Raw genomic sequence first — 19,755 nt, 5'->3', positions numbered from 1 at the left:
TTACCCTTGGGTTTTTTGCAGTCTTTACACATACTGACTTTTAAAAAAATCCTTTCTTTTTGTCTTTTTTTTCCCCCCACTTAGCCATACACATCACAAAGACCATGAAAAATATTGAGATCCCTGAGACCAAAACCGCCTCTTTTCAATGTGAAGTTTCTCATTTCAATGTGCCTGCTGTCTGGTTGAAAAATGGTGTGGAGATTGAAATGAGTGAAAAGTTCAAAATAGTGGTCCAGGGGAAACTCCATCAGCTCAATATCATGAACACGAGCAGTGAAGATTCTGCAGAATACACATTTGTCTGTGGAAATGACAGAGTCAGTGCAACTCTGACTGTAAAACGTACGTAAAAAAGACATTAACCAGAATATTTTACAGTTACCAGTCATAGAGTTTGTGTTAATACATGCACTCGGTGCAATTCAGACAAAACCAGCACTGTTGTAGATTTTCAGATAATCCTAAACAGCCCCAATCACATTTTTAAAAGAGGTCTAGAAGATGTGGACTTGGAAGTCAGATCCTGGGTTATTCTGTTTAGAACAACATGCCTAAACAGCAAGTCACCATAGGAGACAGAATTTGGATTCCTATGTCATTCAGACATTTCGGGAAATTTAATTGTAGTACTGATTCTGGACACAGATCCTTCCTTTTGATATTACAAAAAAAAATCAGAATCTATCTTAAAGAATTTTAAACATCTCTGATCCAGTTAATGTGTTTAAAATAAAGCAAAACAAAACAAAACCCCCAAACAATGTTAATTTCTTTTCTTTTAGCCATCCTAATTACCTCCATGCTAAAAGACATCAACGCTGAAGAGAAAGATACAATAACATTTGAAGTTACTGTTAACTATGAAGGTATCTCATATAAATGGCTAAAGAATGGGGTAGAAATAAAATCGACTGATAAATGCCAGATACGAACAAAGAAGCTCACACACTCCCTCTCCATAAGGAATGTACATTTTGGTGATGCTGCAGAATACACTTTTGTTGCTGGAAAAGCAGCTTCATCAGCCACTTTATATGTGGAAGGTATTTACCCTCTTGATTTGTATATTTAGTGACTTCTAGTGGCTCAACTAGCATTATAGCTCTCATGTTACTTTTTTTCTGCCCTAGCTCGTCACATTGAATTTAGGAAGCATATTAAAGACATCAAGGTTGTGGAGAAGAAGAGGGCTATTTTTGAATGTGAAATTTCAGAACCTGACATTCAGGTCCAGTGGATGAAGGATGGACAAGAACTCCAGATAGGTGACAGGTAAATTATTGTTTCTACACCATATTGACTTTTGTTATGTATTTTCTCCCAGGAAATAATTTGTTCATTTTCTTTTCTGATGGCCTTAGGATGAAAATTCAGAGAGAGAAATATGTCCATCGTCTCATTATTCCCTCCACAAGAATGTCTGACGCTGGTCGGTACACTGTAGTAGCAGGTGGAAACACATCCAGCGCCAATTTGATAGTGGAAGGTCGTGACATTCGTATCAGAAGTGTCCGTAAAGATATCCAGGTATGACCTATACAGAAGAATAAATATTCATAACTTTGTCACTCAAAGAATAATGCAAAGGAAGAGCAATGGTATCTAACCAGCAAGACTCCTAACACAAAAATCTCTAATCATAAGGTCAGGACCTTCTTCTAGGAAACTGGAATGTGGGACCATCTGTAAAAAAAAAAATGCTATTTCTAACATTAATTCTACTTGTTCAAAGGTCATTCAGAGACAAAGAGCTGAAATTGAGTTTGAAGTCAATGAAGATGACATTGAACCACAGTGGTACAAGGATGGTATTGAGATCAACTTCCAATATGAGGAAAGATACAGTTATGTGGTGGAAAGAAGAGTTCATCGAATGACCATCTTTGAAGCCACTTATTCTGATGCTGGAGAATATACTTTTGTTGCAGGACGGAATAGGAGTTCTGTTGTTCTCTATGTGAATGGTATGTTTCCCTGCAAACAATGCTTTGACTGTATTTATTACCCTGTGTTTTTCTGATATCTATATAGCTTCTCTGGAATTCTAAGTCTGAAAGAAAAAAAAAAACCACCAAAACCGAAAGAGAATCTTATGTCTGGAACACTACCAAAATCCTCATGTACATGGATGTTTCTTGCTCTACTGAAATATCTGGATAGCTGATGAAAATGTTATAGCAGTTCTTTTCCCCGACATATTTTATTTAGACCAGGAAATTCTCATGTCCAAATAAAGTCGTTTGTTCATATGAACAAATATGCCTTGCCAGAGGGATCAACCTGAGAATTCTTGGACACGTTTCACCAGAAAACACTTCTGCCAACACAGCTAATTATGTTAAGGCACTTGCTGCTAAATCATTCCCCCTGTATCAAGGAAAAGGGCAGATTTGCATGGGCATGCAAGATTTGGAATAAAAAAAAAAATCTTTGCTAATATTTTTGAAGCCTTGATATATATCAATAATGACATTTCTCTCTCTCCTCTCCCCTTTCCCAACCCCACCCCCACCCTGCATTTTGCAGCTCCAGAACCACCCCAGATTATTCAGGAGCTAGAGCCAACCACTGTGGAGTCTGGCAAACCTGCCCGCTTCTGTGCTATGATATCAGGAAAACCCCAGCCCAAAATTTCCTGGTACAAAGATGATCAACAGCTTTCTCCAGGTTTCAAGTGCAAATTTCTTCATGATGCACAAGAATATACTCTTTTGCTGATTGAAACTTTCCCTGAAGATGCAGCAGTGTACACCTGTGAAGCAAAAAATGACTACGGAGTTGCTACAACTTCAGCTTCACTTTCGGTGGAAAGTAAGTTTCCTGTGCGCCTAACAATATCTATGAAGTAAGACTGTCCACACGTGTGTGATTATCTTAATCTTTCAAAATTACTGGTTTTTTTTCTTATCCTTTAGTCCCAGAAGTGGTTTCTCCTGAACTAGAAGTGCCAGTGTATCCACCTGCTGTCATAATACCCCTACGTGATGCTGTTACATCTGAGGGACAGTCTGCTCGTTTTCAGTGCAGAGTTACAGGGACAGGTGGGTTTAATGAAATCCAGTACATCTTTTCATTTTTGAGAATTTTTCATCCTGAACTCAGAAAAAATGCAACAGTATATGTACTGGGATCAGTCTTTCCCTAGAAGTACGGTTATTTGATATACACAAACAGCAAAATGTTACTCACTGACAATTATCAGTTAAGAAAGTCATAAGCAAGTGGAAGTTATAAACAGTCATAAACATTAAGAGTTTTTAAAAAGATCTGTTTCAAGAGATTCGTCTTTGGAAACTCCTCAGCATTTCAAATGCTAACTGATGTTGGAAACCTGTGTCAGTGATTAAAATGCAGAGTTTCAAAACACGGAGTATCATGGTGGAAAAGCATTATCATGTTAAATGAACATAACAAAGTTTCTGATGACACACAGTGTCATGTCAATTAACTAAACAAACAGGCTGAAACCGTGCCTCAACCTTTATCCTAATATTCCTAGGTACTTCATATCACTCTGCAAACAATAAACTACAATTGCATTCTTTTTCCTAGCATAAAAACGTGTTTGTTCATTGTCTTTTTAAGAGTAGATTTTCCTTAAATAAGTTTGCTAGTTTTAGTGAGATAGAATACCATCCTACATTAAAAATCATTATTTCCAAATTAACAAAAACCCAAATAAAACTACCTTTCTTCACTTCAATAAATGGCCTTGAGTATGACTAGTAATAAAATATTCACGTGGTAAACTGCACAATAAGATCCAGTTCCAATTCCAAAGTATTTACAATTGTTTACAGATAAATAAAACTAAAAATTTAAAAATAATCTTGAGTGATAGCTGTGTAAAAATCCACATAAAATTGTTAATATACATTTATGTGCAAATATATATAATTTGCATTTCCATTGCTTGAAATCAAACTCCACTTTTTTTTAAAAAGCTTTACAACAAATCCGATTCTGCTTTAGAAGTGGTGCTAAAAATCAGAAAATGTATGTTGGAAAGACTGGCCTGCCCTCTGTGCAAAGCATGGTAGTGCAACTTTTTTTACAAGAACTACTTGTATTTATGTGAATGTGGAAGCTGCATTTACAGCAGAGAGCATAGGATCCTTTCATCTAGGTCCCCTTTCATAGGATCATAGAATAGTTTAGGTTGGAAAAGACCTTTAAGATCATCGAGTCCAACTGTAAACCTGATACTGCTAAGCCCACCACTAAACCATGTCCCTAAGTGCCACATCTACACATCTTTGGAACACCTCCAGGAACAGTGACTCAACTACTTCCTTGGACAGTCTGTTCCAGCACTTGATAACCCTTTTGATGAAGAAAGTTTTCCCATTGAAAATTTCCTTGATTGAATATTGTACCCAAATGTATTTCCATACTTCTCACCTGTGTTGCGAAAAACTTTTATATTAGGTTAGGCAATACGTGATTGCAAACACAGGTGTTTAACAGTACCCACTATGCAGCTGCCTATTGAAAACGTCGCCTCTTTCTTCTGATGACAGTAACAGCACACTATTTGTGTGAAAACATTTGATTCATGATGTAATATAGTGCCAGGTGGAGAGGCAAGGTTAAAGTCTGCTTCAGTCCTCTTCTTTCCCAAGTCTACATGAACCTATATAAAAGTCAAGCAACACAACATGTTATATAGGCATTTTAGAAAGGTACAAAAACAGGATTATTCTTGAGAAATACGGTGTGTAAAACATAATATTTGCAACAAAAAGAGGCAAGGTACTCTCCTTAGAAAAAGCATATTCTGTTTTAATTTCTTTAACCTTCTCAGCTCAACCTAGTGATTTTATAGTCTGTTTAATCAGGCAATTGTAGCAGAATCCTTTTTTAAAAATGAGACTTTCTCTGATTCTAGTAGTAGCAAAATATTTTAAATTTACACATTAAGAGGGTAAAGGAAAATTATTTTTACTTAGGAAATAGCAGCACCAGAATCAGTTTTCCCATACAAATATTTTCAGTGCAGAAATCAAAAATTAAAGCCACAAGAGGCCACTTTCCACTGATCATACATTACCAAAGTAATACAGAGCACATTTGAACTTAAAAGGATGCTTGAGATTAAGATTTCTGACAGATATAAATATAAAAATAATGTTTATTTACTAGTCTAATACCATAAGTTACACCTTTTTTTTTTCTTTCTGTTGCTTGAGCAGATCTGAAAGTTTCTTGGTACAGCAAGGAGAGAGAGATCAAGCCATCACGTTTTTTTAGAATGACTCAGTTTGAAGACACTTACCAGCTGGAGATTGCTGAAGCTTATCCAGAGGATGAAGGAATCTATACTTTTGTGGCTAGTAATTCTGTAGGCCAAGTGACAAGCACTGCTACTTTGAAGTTAGAAGGTACAGTGTGCAATTAAAGAAGATGTCTTATTTAGGTCATGTTCCAATACTAATCTTAATATACACTGATGATTATATGTGAGTCATTGTCTGTCATGTTGTCTTTTAACTTAGTTAATGCTTACCGTTTACAACGTCCATGGCATACATTTATGTCTCCCAAATATAGGTCATGCACAGGAAAACATATTTCACAATTTTTCAGTGTTCCATGCACCTCACCTTTTCATTCTCTCCAGTGTTAGAGTCTGTCATGCACCAAACATGGTAGAAACCTTCTTTCTAATGGAAGAGCTGTACTTACACATTCTTTGATTTGACTGCGAGGAGAATCTAGTAAGAGTTTTTGTATAAAATGAATTACTTTGAAAGTGTTGGAAAACATGTTAAACAAAGATGTGTACCAGTTACTTGGGCAGCTGAAAAGAAATAGTTTACTTTCATACAAAATGATGAAACATTAACCAAAGTTTTAGACCAGAAATATTGTCTGGAGAATTTGCTATTTAAGTTCTATATTGTCCTTTATATCGTTTAACCATAAATATTTTGTTTTCTTTTTGCAACAGATTTTATAAATGATTAATTAGAATAATTCATGCTGTTAAGTTGCAAGTTAGAAAAAATATCTTGAATGAGCGAGAAAATTTATTGTAGCATAGGGTAAGAAATTAAAAGTTGGCATGCTTCTTTTCAGGATTTAAAAAGGTTGAAGAAGTTACATCAGAGTCCCATTGGCATGTTTCTTCATCTGTTTCACTTAAGGAGGAGTCTGTTGGCCAAAGGCCCACCTTTATCCAGCCTATTTCAAGCTGCAGGGTATGCAGCGGGGAATCAGTCAGATTTCAAGCTAGAGTCTCTGGCATGCCCAAACCAAAAATCCAGTGGTTTCATAATCAACAACTCATGTTGCCAACAAAAGACTTAGTTTTCCACTTTGATGAGTCTACAGGCACAGCTATACTGATAATAGTAGATGCTTTCTTAGAGCATGCTGGCCAATACTCTTGCAAGGCAAGAAATAGTGCTGGAGAAACAACTTGTACAGCTACACTTACAGTGACTGCAGAAGGTAAAGCCCCATTTTTACTTCAAAGGGATTCAGTTTGTTGTATACCACACTTTTATTCTGTTACTAATATTCTTCTCTCCTTGTTTCACACCTTTTCTTTACCTGCTAATGTTAGTAGTACCTACCCTCTGCAACCCAGCCACTCTAATTTCTTCTGTTTAAGCTGTAAAATTCAGAAATTTGCAAATTTGTATCTTGATATAGGTCAAAGAATAGAATCATTTTGCTGAAGGCTTTCACATTTTTAAAACAAGTAATTAAGTGGTACTTATAGCATTGACTAAGGTATTTTGCAATATCCTGTTGGAAAAAAAGAAGAAAATACCTCTTAAAAAAGTTCCATAATAAGTTTCCAATACTAAAATAGGCAACTTCAGTGAAAGAAGAGACAAACATCAGCTGTGTATCAACTGCATGACTAGCTTAGGCATCACTTGTCATTCATATATGGGAATAGATAATCTTTGTGACAAGAGCGTAGTGCATCTGGCATGCTGAGTTTTCAGATGAAGATCATTCTTTTTCATCCTCCATGCTGTTTGATTTTGTTCAGAGCATGGCCCAGTAACGTTCTTTAGATACTAATGCTATTGTTATTTTTGTTACTTGATTACACAGTGCAAGCCCTAGATAGGCAAAGTTCTGGGAAAGATGTAAAAGAGTCTGTCCAGTCACAGGCTATATCAGAACTTCGTGTTGCTCCTCTCACAAAGAAGAACATTAAAACTTATAAAAAGGAATTTAAACCAGTGCAACAACCATCACAGGAGTTGGGTGTACAGGTTTTTGAAAGCGTATCAGAAAGTTTGACCATGAAGGCTACATCAATTGAAGAAATAGAAGCCATGCACACAACGTTCCTTTCTCAAACATCTCAGAGCACCAGAATCTCTCTGGCTACTGCTTGGGAAATGAAGGATGTCCCTCCAAAGATTCTCTTACAGCTCAGAGACGTAACTGTGAAATGTGGTGACACTGCTCAGTTCATATGTGGCTTAGAAAATGAATTCTTCTCTGACTTTCTTTGGGCCCACGAAGGTGAAATGATAAAAGTGTCTGAAAAACTGAAGATATCACAAAATGGAAGTGTCCTACTACTCACAATCCTAAATGCCCAGCTGACAGATCAAGGACTGTACAGTTGTACTGTATATAATGATTATGGAGGGACAACAACTGCTGCAATACTAACAGTCAAAGGTGGTTATCCGACTTTTAACATTATGACTTACCTTTTGCCACTTCTTTATCGCTGCCAACAGATCACTCATATTTCCTTTATTATCAGTGTTTAATTGACAAAGCTCTAGTAATAATGCTTTGGAGTTTTTCCTCCACATTTATAGCTCTATTCATAAGTGACATGTGCAGTGCTAGAAAGTTGGTATTGTAACTTCATGACTTTTCCCAGCAAGTCATAGATGTCTGAGGCTTTTAATTCCTCATATCTTTCATGATATGCAGTGAGATGTAAAGTAAAACAGGCTGGTAGGAATTTTTACATTTTGAGAATTCCTGAAGCTGGAGTTTAAGGAAGATAAGAATGTCAGATAAGCAATGTTGAACTAGATACCTGTACTCTATGGGTCCAAATTGTTTCCAATAAACCCAGGGTTCCAATTCCAAGGTTGGCAATATAGGTCAATGTACCTGAAGGGATTAATATGTGCAAGTATTGTATTACTGCACTAATTAATTATCTTCCACCCTTCAGTCTCCCTGAGATTTAAGTATTTATTTTTGCTAAGACTCCTTCCACTTGTTCCTGATATCAGCATATTAAAACGTTAGAAGTATTACCACTAGTGAAGAGTCAAAAATGTGTTATCATCACACTGGACAGGTGATAGTATTTCTGCTGAGCTCAAAGGAATCAAGAACAGAAAGCTAATGTGAATAATGAGGAAACCATTGACCCTGTTAATTTGGTTCTTACATACTGAAGTTTCTTTCTTCACTCTTGAGCTGTGCAAAGTGCTTTACCTAATCTTCTGCTGCTACTTTCTAAATTGAGGCTCTCAATTAAAAGTAAAGATGTGCTTGTATTAGGCATTACAGACCAAGTTTTTGTCCCATGAAAGTCCCATAGGCTTAACTGGAACCTAGAATTAGCCAAGCAGGAATAGAGCTCTTAAATGTGTAATCACTCATGTTTAATAGTGTTGTTGTAGCACTAATATGCTGGACATTCTTTTAATACTAATTATCGGGGTTTTTTTCCCCAAAGTATAAGGATATTTTTTAATTCCTGCAAAACGCCTAACCTAATCCTTTTCCTAACTTTATTCTTACCTAGCAAAAGAAGCACAAGGCAAAGCAGTAACAAAAATTACCCTTGAATCAGATACTAAAAGCTTTAAAACAGCCAAAGATTGTCAGTTTAAAGCACCTGAAGTTAAGCAAGAATCTTCCAAGAAAACCTCAAGCTTGTTTATATCTACATCTCAAAGACCCTATGAAAATGAGAAGCAAAGAAACAGAGTCTACTATCCTGATGTTGTGCCATGTGAAGACATCACAGAAACTGATGCCAAAGCACCAGAGTTTCTTGAAACTCTGCCTTCAGAAACCACTGTAAAAGAAGGAGATGATGTGTTACTCTTTTGTATAATGAAGGGTGTGCCTACACCTTGCGTGGTTTGGCTGTGCAATCAGCTAATAGTTGAGGAGTCTGCATTGTGTTCCTTAAAACATCATGGGCCACTGTGCAGTTTAAGATTGATGAAAGTTGGTCAGAACCACAAGGGTATATACAAGTGCAGAATAGTTAATCCTGCAGGACAAGCCGAGTGCAGCACCCATCTGAGAGTGACAGGTTGGCAACTGCATGTTCCTTCCAAGTATCGATTCCTCATGCATAGAATCATTGCATTCCAGTACATTCATTCCCTAGGAGATGATAAAGAACGAGAAGCATCTCATTAGTCTGTGGATTGTTGAATGTTTTCTTCAGGGATTTAAGGCATGATAAAGGCATGTTACATTTGAAACTTTGCCCCACCCTGCAAAAAAGAAAGCAAATCTTATAGAAAAGTGTACATTGCAAACAAGTTTAGAAATATTTGATTACACTGTTCTCAAAATTTATCAAGTGTTTGAATTGTTTGGCATGCATTTATGTGTATGTATGTGTGAATTTCCGTATATTTACAAGAGATTGGATGTTTTTACTACCTAAAGTGTTGGTTGGCATATTTAGCAATTAAAGCTCAAAAATCTTTGTCTTTTTATTCTAGCTCCTGAACAAATTATTCATAAGAAGCTGGAGGAAGAGATTGAAATGGAAGTGAAAGGTACAGTCACCAATGATGTTACTCTGAATAAGTAGTAACAGTAATTAGTACCATTGTGAAAAGCTTTTATCTGCTTACTCGTAGTGTCTGATGGGGAAAGAAAGACACACTTTAAAGCATACTGGAATATGTTGCATGTTTGTTTTGATATGCAAAGGGTTACCTGCATTATAAGGTTATTTAAGTTTTAAAATATGTTTAAAACTTCAAATTTATAATTTTGCAGCCATATTCTTAACTTTTACTTCATGCTTTGCAGCTGTTCACAGAGCATTTATTTGTTCAATTTCCTTTTGAATGCATGGAATAGTTTACTTCAGAAGGAAGTTATACAAATTTTACTTATATGATTTTTAAACAAGTTAGCAACCTAACATTAATCAGTCAATGGACACTACTGGATGGATGAAGTATAATAGAAAGCATTTGTTGTTTAGGATATGTGAAAGCTACACATTCCCATTGATTCCTTGCATTTTTTTTACATAGATTAATTCATCATTATACTTCTCTTACCCTGGCTTGCAGATAGCATATGTGGTTCATGTTGCTTGCCTTTTTCCCTGTGCATAACACTGTGAAGTTAGTGGCTGTATTAGTTCGAATAAACGCCTTCTCATTTCATGTTAGCTAATTGCTTACTTTTAAAAATATCTTTCAAAATATTTTTCTCAATTGTTTGAACATTTAATCTACAAGCAGAAGGGTCAGAAAGGGCGTTTATTCTACTGTCTGCAAGTCAGGTAAGATTTTCTTCTTTGCCACCCAAAGACACACAGCTTTTCCAGGCAGCAAAAACATACACACAGAAGAACGTGTTATTTTGAAATTCATTTTTGCTTGTTCAAGAAGAAATTTCCACAATCTGAAGAAAGAACAGACAAGGAACGATTTTCGTGTCAATCTTTAAAACAGAGCAAGGCGTTGCGTTTATTCGAACAAATATGGTGAGTGAATTACTTTTTTTTTTCCTGGGTGTGTGATGAAATCTGTTGCATGCCCATATTTTATTTCAATATATTGCTATTTCGTTTTTTTTTTCAATCAGACAGCAGGCAAAGTGTGGCATGTTCTCACCCAGTCTCCTTCTCTTGCAGACCAGCACAGCAACGTGAACCTCGAGGGACCTGGGACAGCAGCAGTGCTGGCTTACACCCAGAACTGTAAACCCACATTCACACAGGGCCTCAAGTGTAGGTCTGTGTTGGAGGGGGACCCTGCACTCTTCCAGTGCAAGCTGGTGGCATGCCCAGCGCCCCACATGGCCTGGTTTCACAACAACCGGCCAGTCCACCAGGACCGCCGCAAGGTGATCCGCACTGAGAGTGAAGAGTACATGCACAGTGCCAGCCTGGAGGTGCAGGATGTGCAGGAGTACGATGCTGGCAGCTACAGGGTATTTGCCATTAACAGCGAGGGCTCAGCTGAGTCCACTGCCTCGCTGCTGGTGGCACGCAGTGGGGAGCAACAGGGCTTGGGTTTCAGAGGGAAAGCAGAGTGGATGCGGGAGAGATGGGAATGCCTGCTGCAGCAGCAGCAGAAGGACCGGCTTCGGGTGGTGCTCCGCTGCACTGGCTCGCCCTTTGACAAGGGGCAGGAGGCCGAGCAGTTGCTTGGGAGCCTCTCCCCAGCCCGGGGCATGGTACGAACCATCCATTTCCGAAAGCTGCCACTGGCGGGGCCTCACCGTCCAGGGCTGGCATGCGGTAGAGAGCACAGTGGCACAGTGGCAGATGCTGAGGAGCTGCTGGATGAGGAGATCCGTTGGAAGCTGCAGCGGCTGCGAGAGGCAAAGAGGGCAGCGCTGAAAAAGAAGCAGGAATCCCTCATGTCCATGCCCCAGGAGGGCCCTCTTAGGAAGCCCAGCCCACCTGAGGCAGTTGCCATGATGGATGTCTCTGACCCCCTCACTGTGCAGGTAGTGAAGGGGTACCACAGGCCCAGGGCCACAGGGGAGAGATGGCACATGGCAGGTGGGCTCCTGGAGCCCTGCCCACCCCTTTTTGTCCAGGAGATCAAGCCCCAGGAGGCTGTTGAGGGGCAAAGATGCACCTTCTCCTGCCTCTTCCATGGGCGCCCACAGCCCACAGTCACTTGGTACAACAACACCAAGCCCGTGGGGCGCATCCGGGGCACAGCCGTTCACACCACAGAGTGCCACTCTACACTGACTTTCCCATCCCTGCTCCCACAGCATGGTGGCACCGTTACCTGCGTGATCTTCAACCCGCTGGGCACAGTCAGCACCTCAGCTGCACTCCATGTGAGGCAGCGGATGCCAGGCTATGAGGCCATGAAGAAGGAGGAGGAGGAGGAAGAGGAAGGGAAGAAAGAGGAGAAGGAAGAGGAGGAGAAAGTGAAGGAGGAAGAAGAAGGGGAGAAAGAGAATAAGGAAGAGAAGGTGGAAGAGGAGGAGGAAGTAGTTGGCCTGGCCTTCACACCAGAGCAGGAACTGCCAAGTGCAGTTCCAGACTCAGACTTGCTGTCACTGCCTGTGGAAATCAAAATCACTGCCCCGACTCCAACACCAGAGCAAGACACAGAGATGAGGGAGACCACACAGACCTCTCCAGACCAGGCTGCTCCCACCATAAAGCACAAGTTCAGGTTTTCATTTGATGTGGGAAATGAGCCACCACAAATTGTGGCAGAAGCCCCAGCACACATTCATTGCCGTGAAGGGGAGGCAGTGGTGTTGGAGTGTGCTGTATCTGGGCAGCCCCCACCAGCTGTGTCCTGGTCCCTGAATGGCCAGAACCTCCCTGCCAGTGAGAGGCTGAGGTTCGAGGAAGGCAAGAATGGCATGTACCGCTTATATATTCAAGGGGTCTCTGTTGCAGATGCTGGTCTGTACTGTTGTGTGGCCAAGAACGTGGCTGGAACAGCACAGACTGCCTCTAAGCTGACTGTGCAGCCCAGTGCACCCAGGTTGTATAGCAAGGGTGGAGGCACTGAGGAACTGCCTGCCATGGACCATGCTCTGCACCTCCAAGGCCTCCACACACTTGGGAAAGATAAAGAGGAACAGATCACATGCTCCAAGGAGGAGGAAGACCACCTACAGCTGTCTCCGTCTCCTGCTGAGCAGTTGGGAGAGGAGCTTGAGAAAACTCCTCAGTTAAGGGAAAGTGAGATGAAGAAAATGATGGTGCTGGATATCATGGAAGTTTATGCAAAGCAAGAAATGGGTTATACAGAAGAAAGTGTGAGGGATGTAGATGGTGTTTCTGAGATGAGGCAGCACAGGGGAAATGCTGTCTCCGAGGCAGACAGCTTTCGAACTGATGCCACTGAGCTGCACCCCACCATGTCCAGGGAAGAACATGAACTGGTGGCCAAGGGCTCAGGTCACATTTCAGAGGAGCTGGGGGCTGAAGGAGACAAGGTGGTACCACGTACAGTTACTCTGACCTGGGACATCTTGAAATCACCATTTATGGAAGTGAAAGGGCAAACGCATGCCTCTGAGCAGTCTGCTCTGGCAAGGGAGTGTGAGGATTCACAAGTTTTCATTCCTATATCACCTGTGGTGCAAGAGGAGAGTAATGTTTACATAGAGAGTGATAACCCTGGCTGGGAAGTAATGTCTCCTGATGTGCCTCTTGTAGAAGAGCCAAGTGTGCCCCACCTGCAGGACAACATTGCAAGCACACCCACAAAGGAACAGTTTGGCTTTTATGACTTCTGTACAGAAGAGCAGCAGGAAGAACAAGGCATAGCGCAAGAGAGATCAGCTGACATTGACCAGGACGACAAGGTTGATGATCATCTTTGTAAAGAAGAAATGATTGATGCTGGGGATGCCACACACTGGGAAATGCAGAATGATGGACAAATGCTGCAAGAAATGGAGTCTGATGCAGGCAACTCTTCTTTGGATCTAATCCTCACTCCTGGCACAGAAAACTCAGGTCAGGATTTTACTGAGGAAGTTGAAGTTCACCTAGAAGAAATGCATTTCAAAGAGCAGTTGTTGCCATCTGAGACTGATGAGACCAAGATCACATTTGATCTGAAGAAGTTTGTGGAGCCTTTCTCAGCTGCAGAGACTGTGGGCACAGAACAGGCACAAACCCACCCAGATCCACAGTGTGTGGAAGTAGGAGTGACTGGACTCATGTCCCCCATGCACCAACATGATGTGCTTGTGGAAGCGATGTCTCTGAGTGAGGAGATGCGTCAGAGCTACAGGATGCAGCAGGAGGAGGTTGGTGCCCAGGAAGAGGCACAGCCAAGAGAACTCAGAAGGGCTGATTTGCAGATCCCCAATGGGGACCTTGGCAGCATCATGGTATCTGCTGAAGAGGGATCCTCTGCTGAAGAAACTCGTGAGTCAAAGGTGGGTTTCTGTGGGGAGGATTCACTTGAGGGACAAATTAATAGTTTTCTGGTGGAGTCCACAGCAAATTTCCAAAGAGGAGTGCAGGAAACACATGTGCGGGAGAGTGGGGAACGACTGGAGACCACAGACTCTGAGAGTGACAACTTCATCATCGACTTGATAAAAGCTGCACGTGAAAAGAAACCCCAGGCTGGGCATCAGGCTGATGAGGAAGAAGGTTCTGGGACAGAAAAGGTCTTTCAGACAGGAATGATTAGCTCCACTTGTGAGAGAGAAAGCACAGATTCCCCTGAGGAGGTTCTCAGGGACACTCAGCAGGAACCAAACACAACCAAGGGCTTCTCTTTTGGACAACTCTTACTTGGTTTAGTAATGGATGATCCTGTGGCACAGAAGGAGCAAAGGAAGGAGTCTTGGGGCAAGAAGAGGACTCCCACTGAGGAAGCCTCTGAGAATACTTTGGATGGAGAAGGACTGTGGGAGGATACTTCTGCAGGTCCAGAGCCCAGTGCTGTTCAAGCCTCAGAGATGGAGTCTGACTTGTCCCTAGCCAAGTATTTAAGGTCAACTGGGATGCAGGAAACTCCAGATCTCAAAGGGACAGTTCAGAAGGAACAGCGAGAGACCATCACTTCACTGGAAGTGGAGGAGGTTACCTTCAGCACGGTTTATGACTATTACAACAACCAGCAGGAACTTGTACGGCCCTTCTCTCCTGAGTCAGAAATGTCTATAGAGCTGGAGAGCGGGAGTGGAGAGGAGTCACCTGATTCAGACCGCTTCTATACACCTCCCTCTTCAGTGGAGATCTTTGAAACTGCTTCATCAGCATCCTACCACACACCACTCAGCACACCTGAACGCTACTCCACACCATCCGAGGGCTCAGGATACAGCACACCACCAGAGCACTACTCCACACCATCCGAGGGCTCAGGATACAGCACGCCACCTGAACGCTACTCCACACCATCTGAGGGCTCAGGGTGTAGCACGCCACCTGAGCGCTACTCTACACCATCCGCGGGCTCAGGGTGTAGCACACCACCTGAGCATTACTCCACACCCTCCGAGGGTTCAAAATGCAACACACCCTCAGAGTGCTACCTCACACCCCTTGAGGGACCCTACTCTGCGTCAGGGGACAGCACACCACCAGAGCGATACCGGACACCCACCGGGGAGTATATGGATGCCCTGGCCATGCTCCCCCTCTGTGAGAGAAGGCAGCAGACTCCAGACCTTCCACAGGCTGAGGTGTTTAGGACCCCCTGTGAAGCCCTAGAGCCGTCAGGCAGAGAGATGCCACCTGCATTCCTCAAGGCATTGAGTGGGAGGAGGCTGTATGAGGGCAGCACACTGAGCTTTGTGGCCGAGGTGGTGGGTGTGCCCCAGCCAGGGGTGAAGTGGTACCATAATAAATCTCTGTTGGAGCTGGATGAGAGAGTGCGGATAGAGAAGGATGGGGACAAATGCATGCTGGAGATCACTAATGTCCAGAAAGCTGATGGAGGACAGTATCTGTGCCATGCAGTGAACATTGTTGGAGAAGCTAAAAGTATTGCTCAGTTGGAAGTTTTGTCTGAAGATGGACGGTCACTAGCACTGCCACCCCCTGTCACCCACCAGCATGTTATACACTTTGACCTGGAGCAAACTACATCTTCAAGGTCACCTTCACCACAGGAAATCCTCCTGGAAGTGGAGCTGGATGAAAATGAGGTGAAGCAGTTTGAGAAGCAGGTCAAAATCATAACCAGTCCTGAGTTTAGCCCAGATAAGAAGAGCATGGTTGTTTCCCTGGATGTCCTTCCACTTGCCTTGTTGGAGCAAGCTGCAGGCTTGGTCGCAGAGGAGAATGAGGATGTAAAAATCGATTTCCAAGTCACTGAAATGCCTCCCCGCTTTGCTGTGCCCTTTGCAGATGTTGAGGTGACAGAAGGCTTGGAGGCAGTGTTTGAGTGTGTGGTAACTGGTACTCCTGTCCCAGTAGTGCAGTGGTTCAGAGGTGACACCTGTGTGACACCAGCCACGGGGAAGTACATTGTGAGTCAGAAGGAGGGACTTCACAGTCTGAAGATCCAAAATGTAGGTCCTTCTGATCATGGTTGGTATCACTGTCGGGCAGTCAATAGGCTGGGAGAAGCAATGTGCAAAGGCTCCCTTGTGGTCATGGCTCAGCAGGGAGGAAGTGCTAAGGTGAGCAGTGAGACAGTCACGGGCAGTGAACCACACAGGCCCCAGAAGTGTGACTTACTTTTGAATAAGACTGTGAGCCCAGGTGACCAGTCAGAAATAGGGCTGGAGTTTGAGTCTGAGCCACACATAGATGATTCAGAGAAAGCAATCCGACTGCTTGCAATGACTCAACAAGAGCAGGAAATGGAAGCGGAGAAGTGTGTTGATATTAATTTTGGTGTGGTCGCAAAGCCATCCCAAGAAGAATGGGTTGAGTTTAGGGCAGAGGACTCGGAGAGCTGCAGCTTTGATTTCCAGATCACAGACACACCTCCCAAATTTCTGAGGCTGATTTCTGACTACAGTACATTTGTAGGTGCCTCAGCATGCTTCCAGTGCCTCGTGACTGGTTCCCCCCACCCAAGTGTCCATTGGTACAAGGATGGGGTGTTGTTAGAAGGGCATAGGTACTATGCACAGGAAGAGCAGGGTGGGTTTCATAGCCTTACTATTGAAAACTTGATGCAAAGTGACAGTGGACAGTACAAATGTGTAGCTACTAACAGGGCAGGAACTGCTGAGACTTGTGCTGTGTTAACATTATACTAAATTTCCATAATTTATTTCTTTTGAAATATTGAATGTTTTTATTCTGTTGTTCACTGCAGGTAAAAATGCAGCACTCATTTTAGGGCATTGTTTTTCATCTCTTTAGGGATGAAAACCACTCTATGTGGGCATATTTCTATCTCACTTAAACTTGCTGGGGAATTTAAGTGAGATTCAGTCTGTGCATAGATCTTGTGTACACTTTCTGCACTGAGGTATATTTCAGGCTCCTTCCAAGCTCCTTACTCATTTTTGTAAAGATATTTTAATTGACACTCATTTATGTAAGACTAATTTTTTTTGTATAGTGTACATATTCCTATATGTCAGTAACAGTACTATCATTATTGTTTTACGTAGGCTAGAAATCACCTGAAAATGTAGAAACCACCTTTTCCTTGTAACCTAAAGGTATGAAATACTAACTTCCACTTGCTGCTTAGTTTGCATATAGTTCTGTGAAGGAACTCCTTAAACTGGTACTCCCCATTCTCACAATGTTGTGTCAGAACATGTGAGTCTCACTGATTCAAATCCTGTGTTTACAGTTTCTATCACTGCAAAGTTCTTACATCCATGGGCCTCATTCTACTGACTCATGGAATTAAATGACTTTTTTTTAAAGTCAATAAAATTATGCTGTTGCAAAGGAAAGCAACACAATGGGAAGAAAAAGAAAGTTTTGCATTAGTAGTGACTGGACAGGATTTTTTTCTCTATTACCAAGTAATAAACATGAAAACATATTTTGTACTGTATCTTTAAAAATTAAAGGGAAAGGAGAGGGAGTATAATAAATCAATGATGTAACTGTAAATTCATTAAAATAATTTTGGTTGTCCCCGTATTCCAGTGTCATTCATAAAAAATGCATGGTAGTAAAAAGTGAGATTTTTTTAATGCAGTATTCTTGTTTCACATTAGAACTAAATCTCCACATATTCCTTTTTTCTTTTTTTTAATTAGTAACATAAGTGTGCTATGTGTCAATATGACCAGAAATAAGTAGAATACATTCAATTGTTATCTGTAACATTTTCACAGCAGAAGAGACTTTTACATTAATTTCTCAATGTGAGTGCATATTTTTGTATTTAAAATAATAGGAGGAGGAATCAGCAGAAGCTGACATAATTAAATCAGAAGTAAATCTATCTTACATAAACAATGATGTATTTATTTAAAAATATGTTAAAAGTTTGAAAGTTATTAATTAATGTTTATCAAAAGTTAAGTAACTCTCTAATGCATATGTTAACTTTCCAGTTACCTCTATGCCAAGGTGAAACCTTGAGTTCAACAACCCTAAGCAAAAATTAATTTTACTTTGATTACGTGTTCATAAGGTTCTTCCAGTTATTTACAAATTGCTGTCAGTTGCCTTGCAAACTGCTTTAAGGAGCATAAAACAACTATTCCTATAGTATATTCAGTTATGTTCATGCATGTTCTTATTTCTGAGTTTGATGTGTCCTCACATTGAGGTCAGCATGCCTCAAAAACTCAGTAATCTTTAAGACTATCCCATCACTCACCTTGGATCAAAAGATCAAAAGATTCACTTTGCCCAGTTGTCTTGCCTGATAGAAACTAAACGTCAGGAGTGGCAAGTTCTAATGACGCAATACACAGGGAAAATGACTGGAGTGCTTAGGCTAATACCTGTGTGCCACTTCAGCTTCTTCTCAGTCATGACCCTATGATAAATATTTAAGATTTCTATGTTGTTAAAAGACAGAAATAATTGTGATTTCTCATAGGAAATGGTGGTAGGGAAGAGAAGCATGAGTGTCTGACCCAACATTGTGCTGGGAAAGAATTGCTTCGTGATGTGTCCTTAATCCATTCCTTGTGTAGATGTGTAGCACTAACCGATTCATTAGACAGCAGAGGTCCCTAGGAATGTTGGCATGAATTGTCTGATGTTATATGTCAGCTTTGACATGAGGGATCTTTTAGGTCCAAAGCCAAAGAGGTCAGAGGCCCTTTGGTTAAGTCCTAAGCAATTATGAAATGTGTTTAATTTGCATGTAAATTAAATGAAATTTTTAGTAGAAACAGGCCCATAATTTTTTTTGAAACCGTAAGCCAAACAGGTCCAAGTTCATGTTCACATCTGGAATATATGGCCAAGCATCTTTATCTCTACTTGTGTAGTAGCATTTGTGGTTTCTGTAAGTTTAAAAGTCTTGTTTTAAGTTTCAGACATTAGCCAGGAGTACTATCATGCGCTTATGGAGAGACACAGTCTCACCTAACCTACAATGATATGAATCTGGAGTAATTCTAGTTTTTAATAAACTTACTCTGGGGCAACTGGTATAGATTAGAGCCATGACTGACTACCTGTCTTCAAAATCCCGTGCTTTCGTAAGAATTACAAAACTCATAATTTCATTGTCAGGTTTAATGTCATCTTCATTTCTACAAACAAAGTATCTTTAAAAAAGGATTAATTATGTTTGTTTGTCATCAATGTGTATTGAATGTTAACATGTACGGTTAATTTGTGAAATAAATATGTAAATGATTTAAGTCCATCGCTTCTTGTACTTTATTAATTTCACAGACATAGCTAAAATATGAAAAAGTATTGGTATAGTTTTTCTGTCATAAATATCCAGGAACACACAAAAGTGCATTAATTTTTGCCACACTCCTGTATATAAAGCATTGTCATGTGTGCTAGCATAGGTTCCATTCTGCAATTTTTATACTTTATTATGGGCCCAGTCCTGCCACCCACTCTCAAATTCACTAGCATGTTGTATTTCTGGGGATAATTCCGTACTGTTTTAACAAGGCTGGTAGATAATACTGAAGGACTGGTGTAATTTGTTTTTTTACCTAAGCATGTCTTCTCTGCAGTTGATCACT

The 19,755-nt window shown here is 40.9% G+C and overlaps 2 protein-coding genes across 2 annotated transcripts in view; both read left to right on the top strand.

The window, feature by feature from the left end:
• The window catches only part of TTN (titin), a 241,322-nt gene that overhangs the window by 29,991 nt on the left and 191,576 nt on the right, over positions 1-19,755 (top strand). The window contains exons 36-44 of the mRNA XM_064453243.1: positions 85-345; positions 786-1,046; positions 1,134-1,275; positions 1,365-1,530; positions 1,736-1,967; positions 2,530-2,814; positions 2,919-3,044; positions 5,196-5,384; positions 9,693-9,749. Coding sequence (XP_064309313.1) covers positions 85-345; positions 786-1,046; positions 1,134-1,275; positions 1,365-1,530; positions 1,736-1,967; positions 2,530-2,814; positions 2,919-3,044; positions 5,196-5,384; positions 9,693-9,749 — 1,719 coding nt within the window. The remainder of the gene's footprint in view (positions 1-84; positions 346-785; positions 1,047-1,133; positions 1,276-1,364; positions 1,531-1,735; positions 1,968-2,529; positions 2,815-2,918; positions 3,045-5,195; positions 5,385-9,692; positions 9,750-19,755) is intronic.
• On the top strand, positions 10,107-19,372 carry LOC104047476 (muscle M-line assembly protein unc-89-like). Its single transcript, XM_064451716.1, has one exon. It carries the CDS (start codon positions 10,732-10,734, stop codon positions 16,876-16,878), a length of 6,147 nt encoding a protein of 2,048 aa, XP_064307786.1. The 5' UTR covers positions 10,107-10,731; the 3' UTR covers positions 16,879-19,372.

Source organism: Phalacrocorax carbo, chromosome 5, assembly GCF_963921805.1.
Source record: "Phalacrocorax carbo chromosome 5, bPhaCar2.1, whole genome shotgun sequence".
NCBI classification, from domain to species: domain Eukaryota; kingdom Metazoa; phylum Chordata; class Aves; order Suliformes; family Phalacrocoracidae; genus Phalacrocorax; species Phalacrocorax carbo.
The sequence above is the reverse complement of the archived record's forward strand: the minus strand, read 5'-3'. Positions and strand labels throughout refer to the sequence as shown.

What these genes read in the sequence shown, in the direction of transcription:
- LOC104047476 (XM_064451716.1), top strand. Translation starts at nt 10,732, where the DNA reads ATGAAATCTGTTGCATGCCCATATTTTATTTCAATATATTGCTATTTC.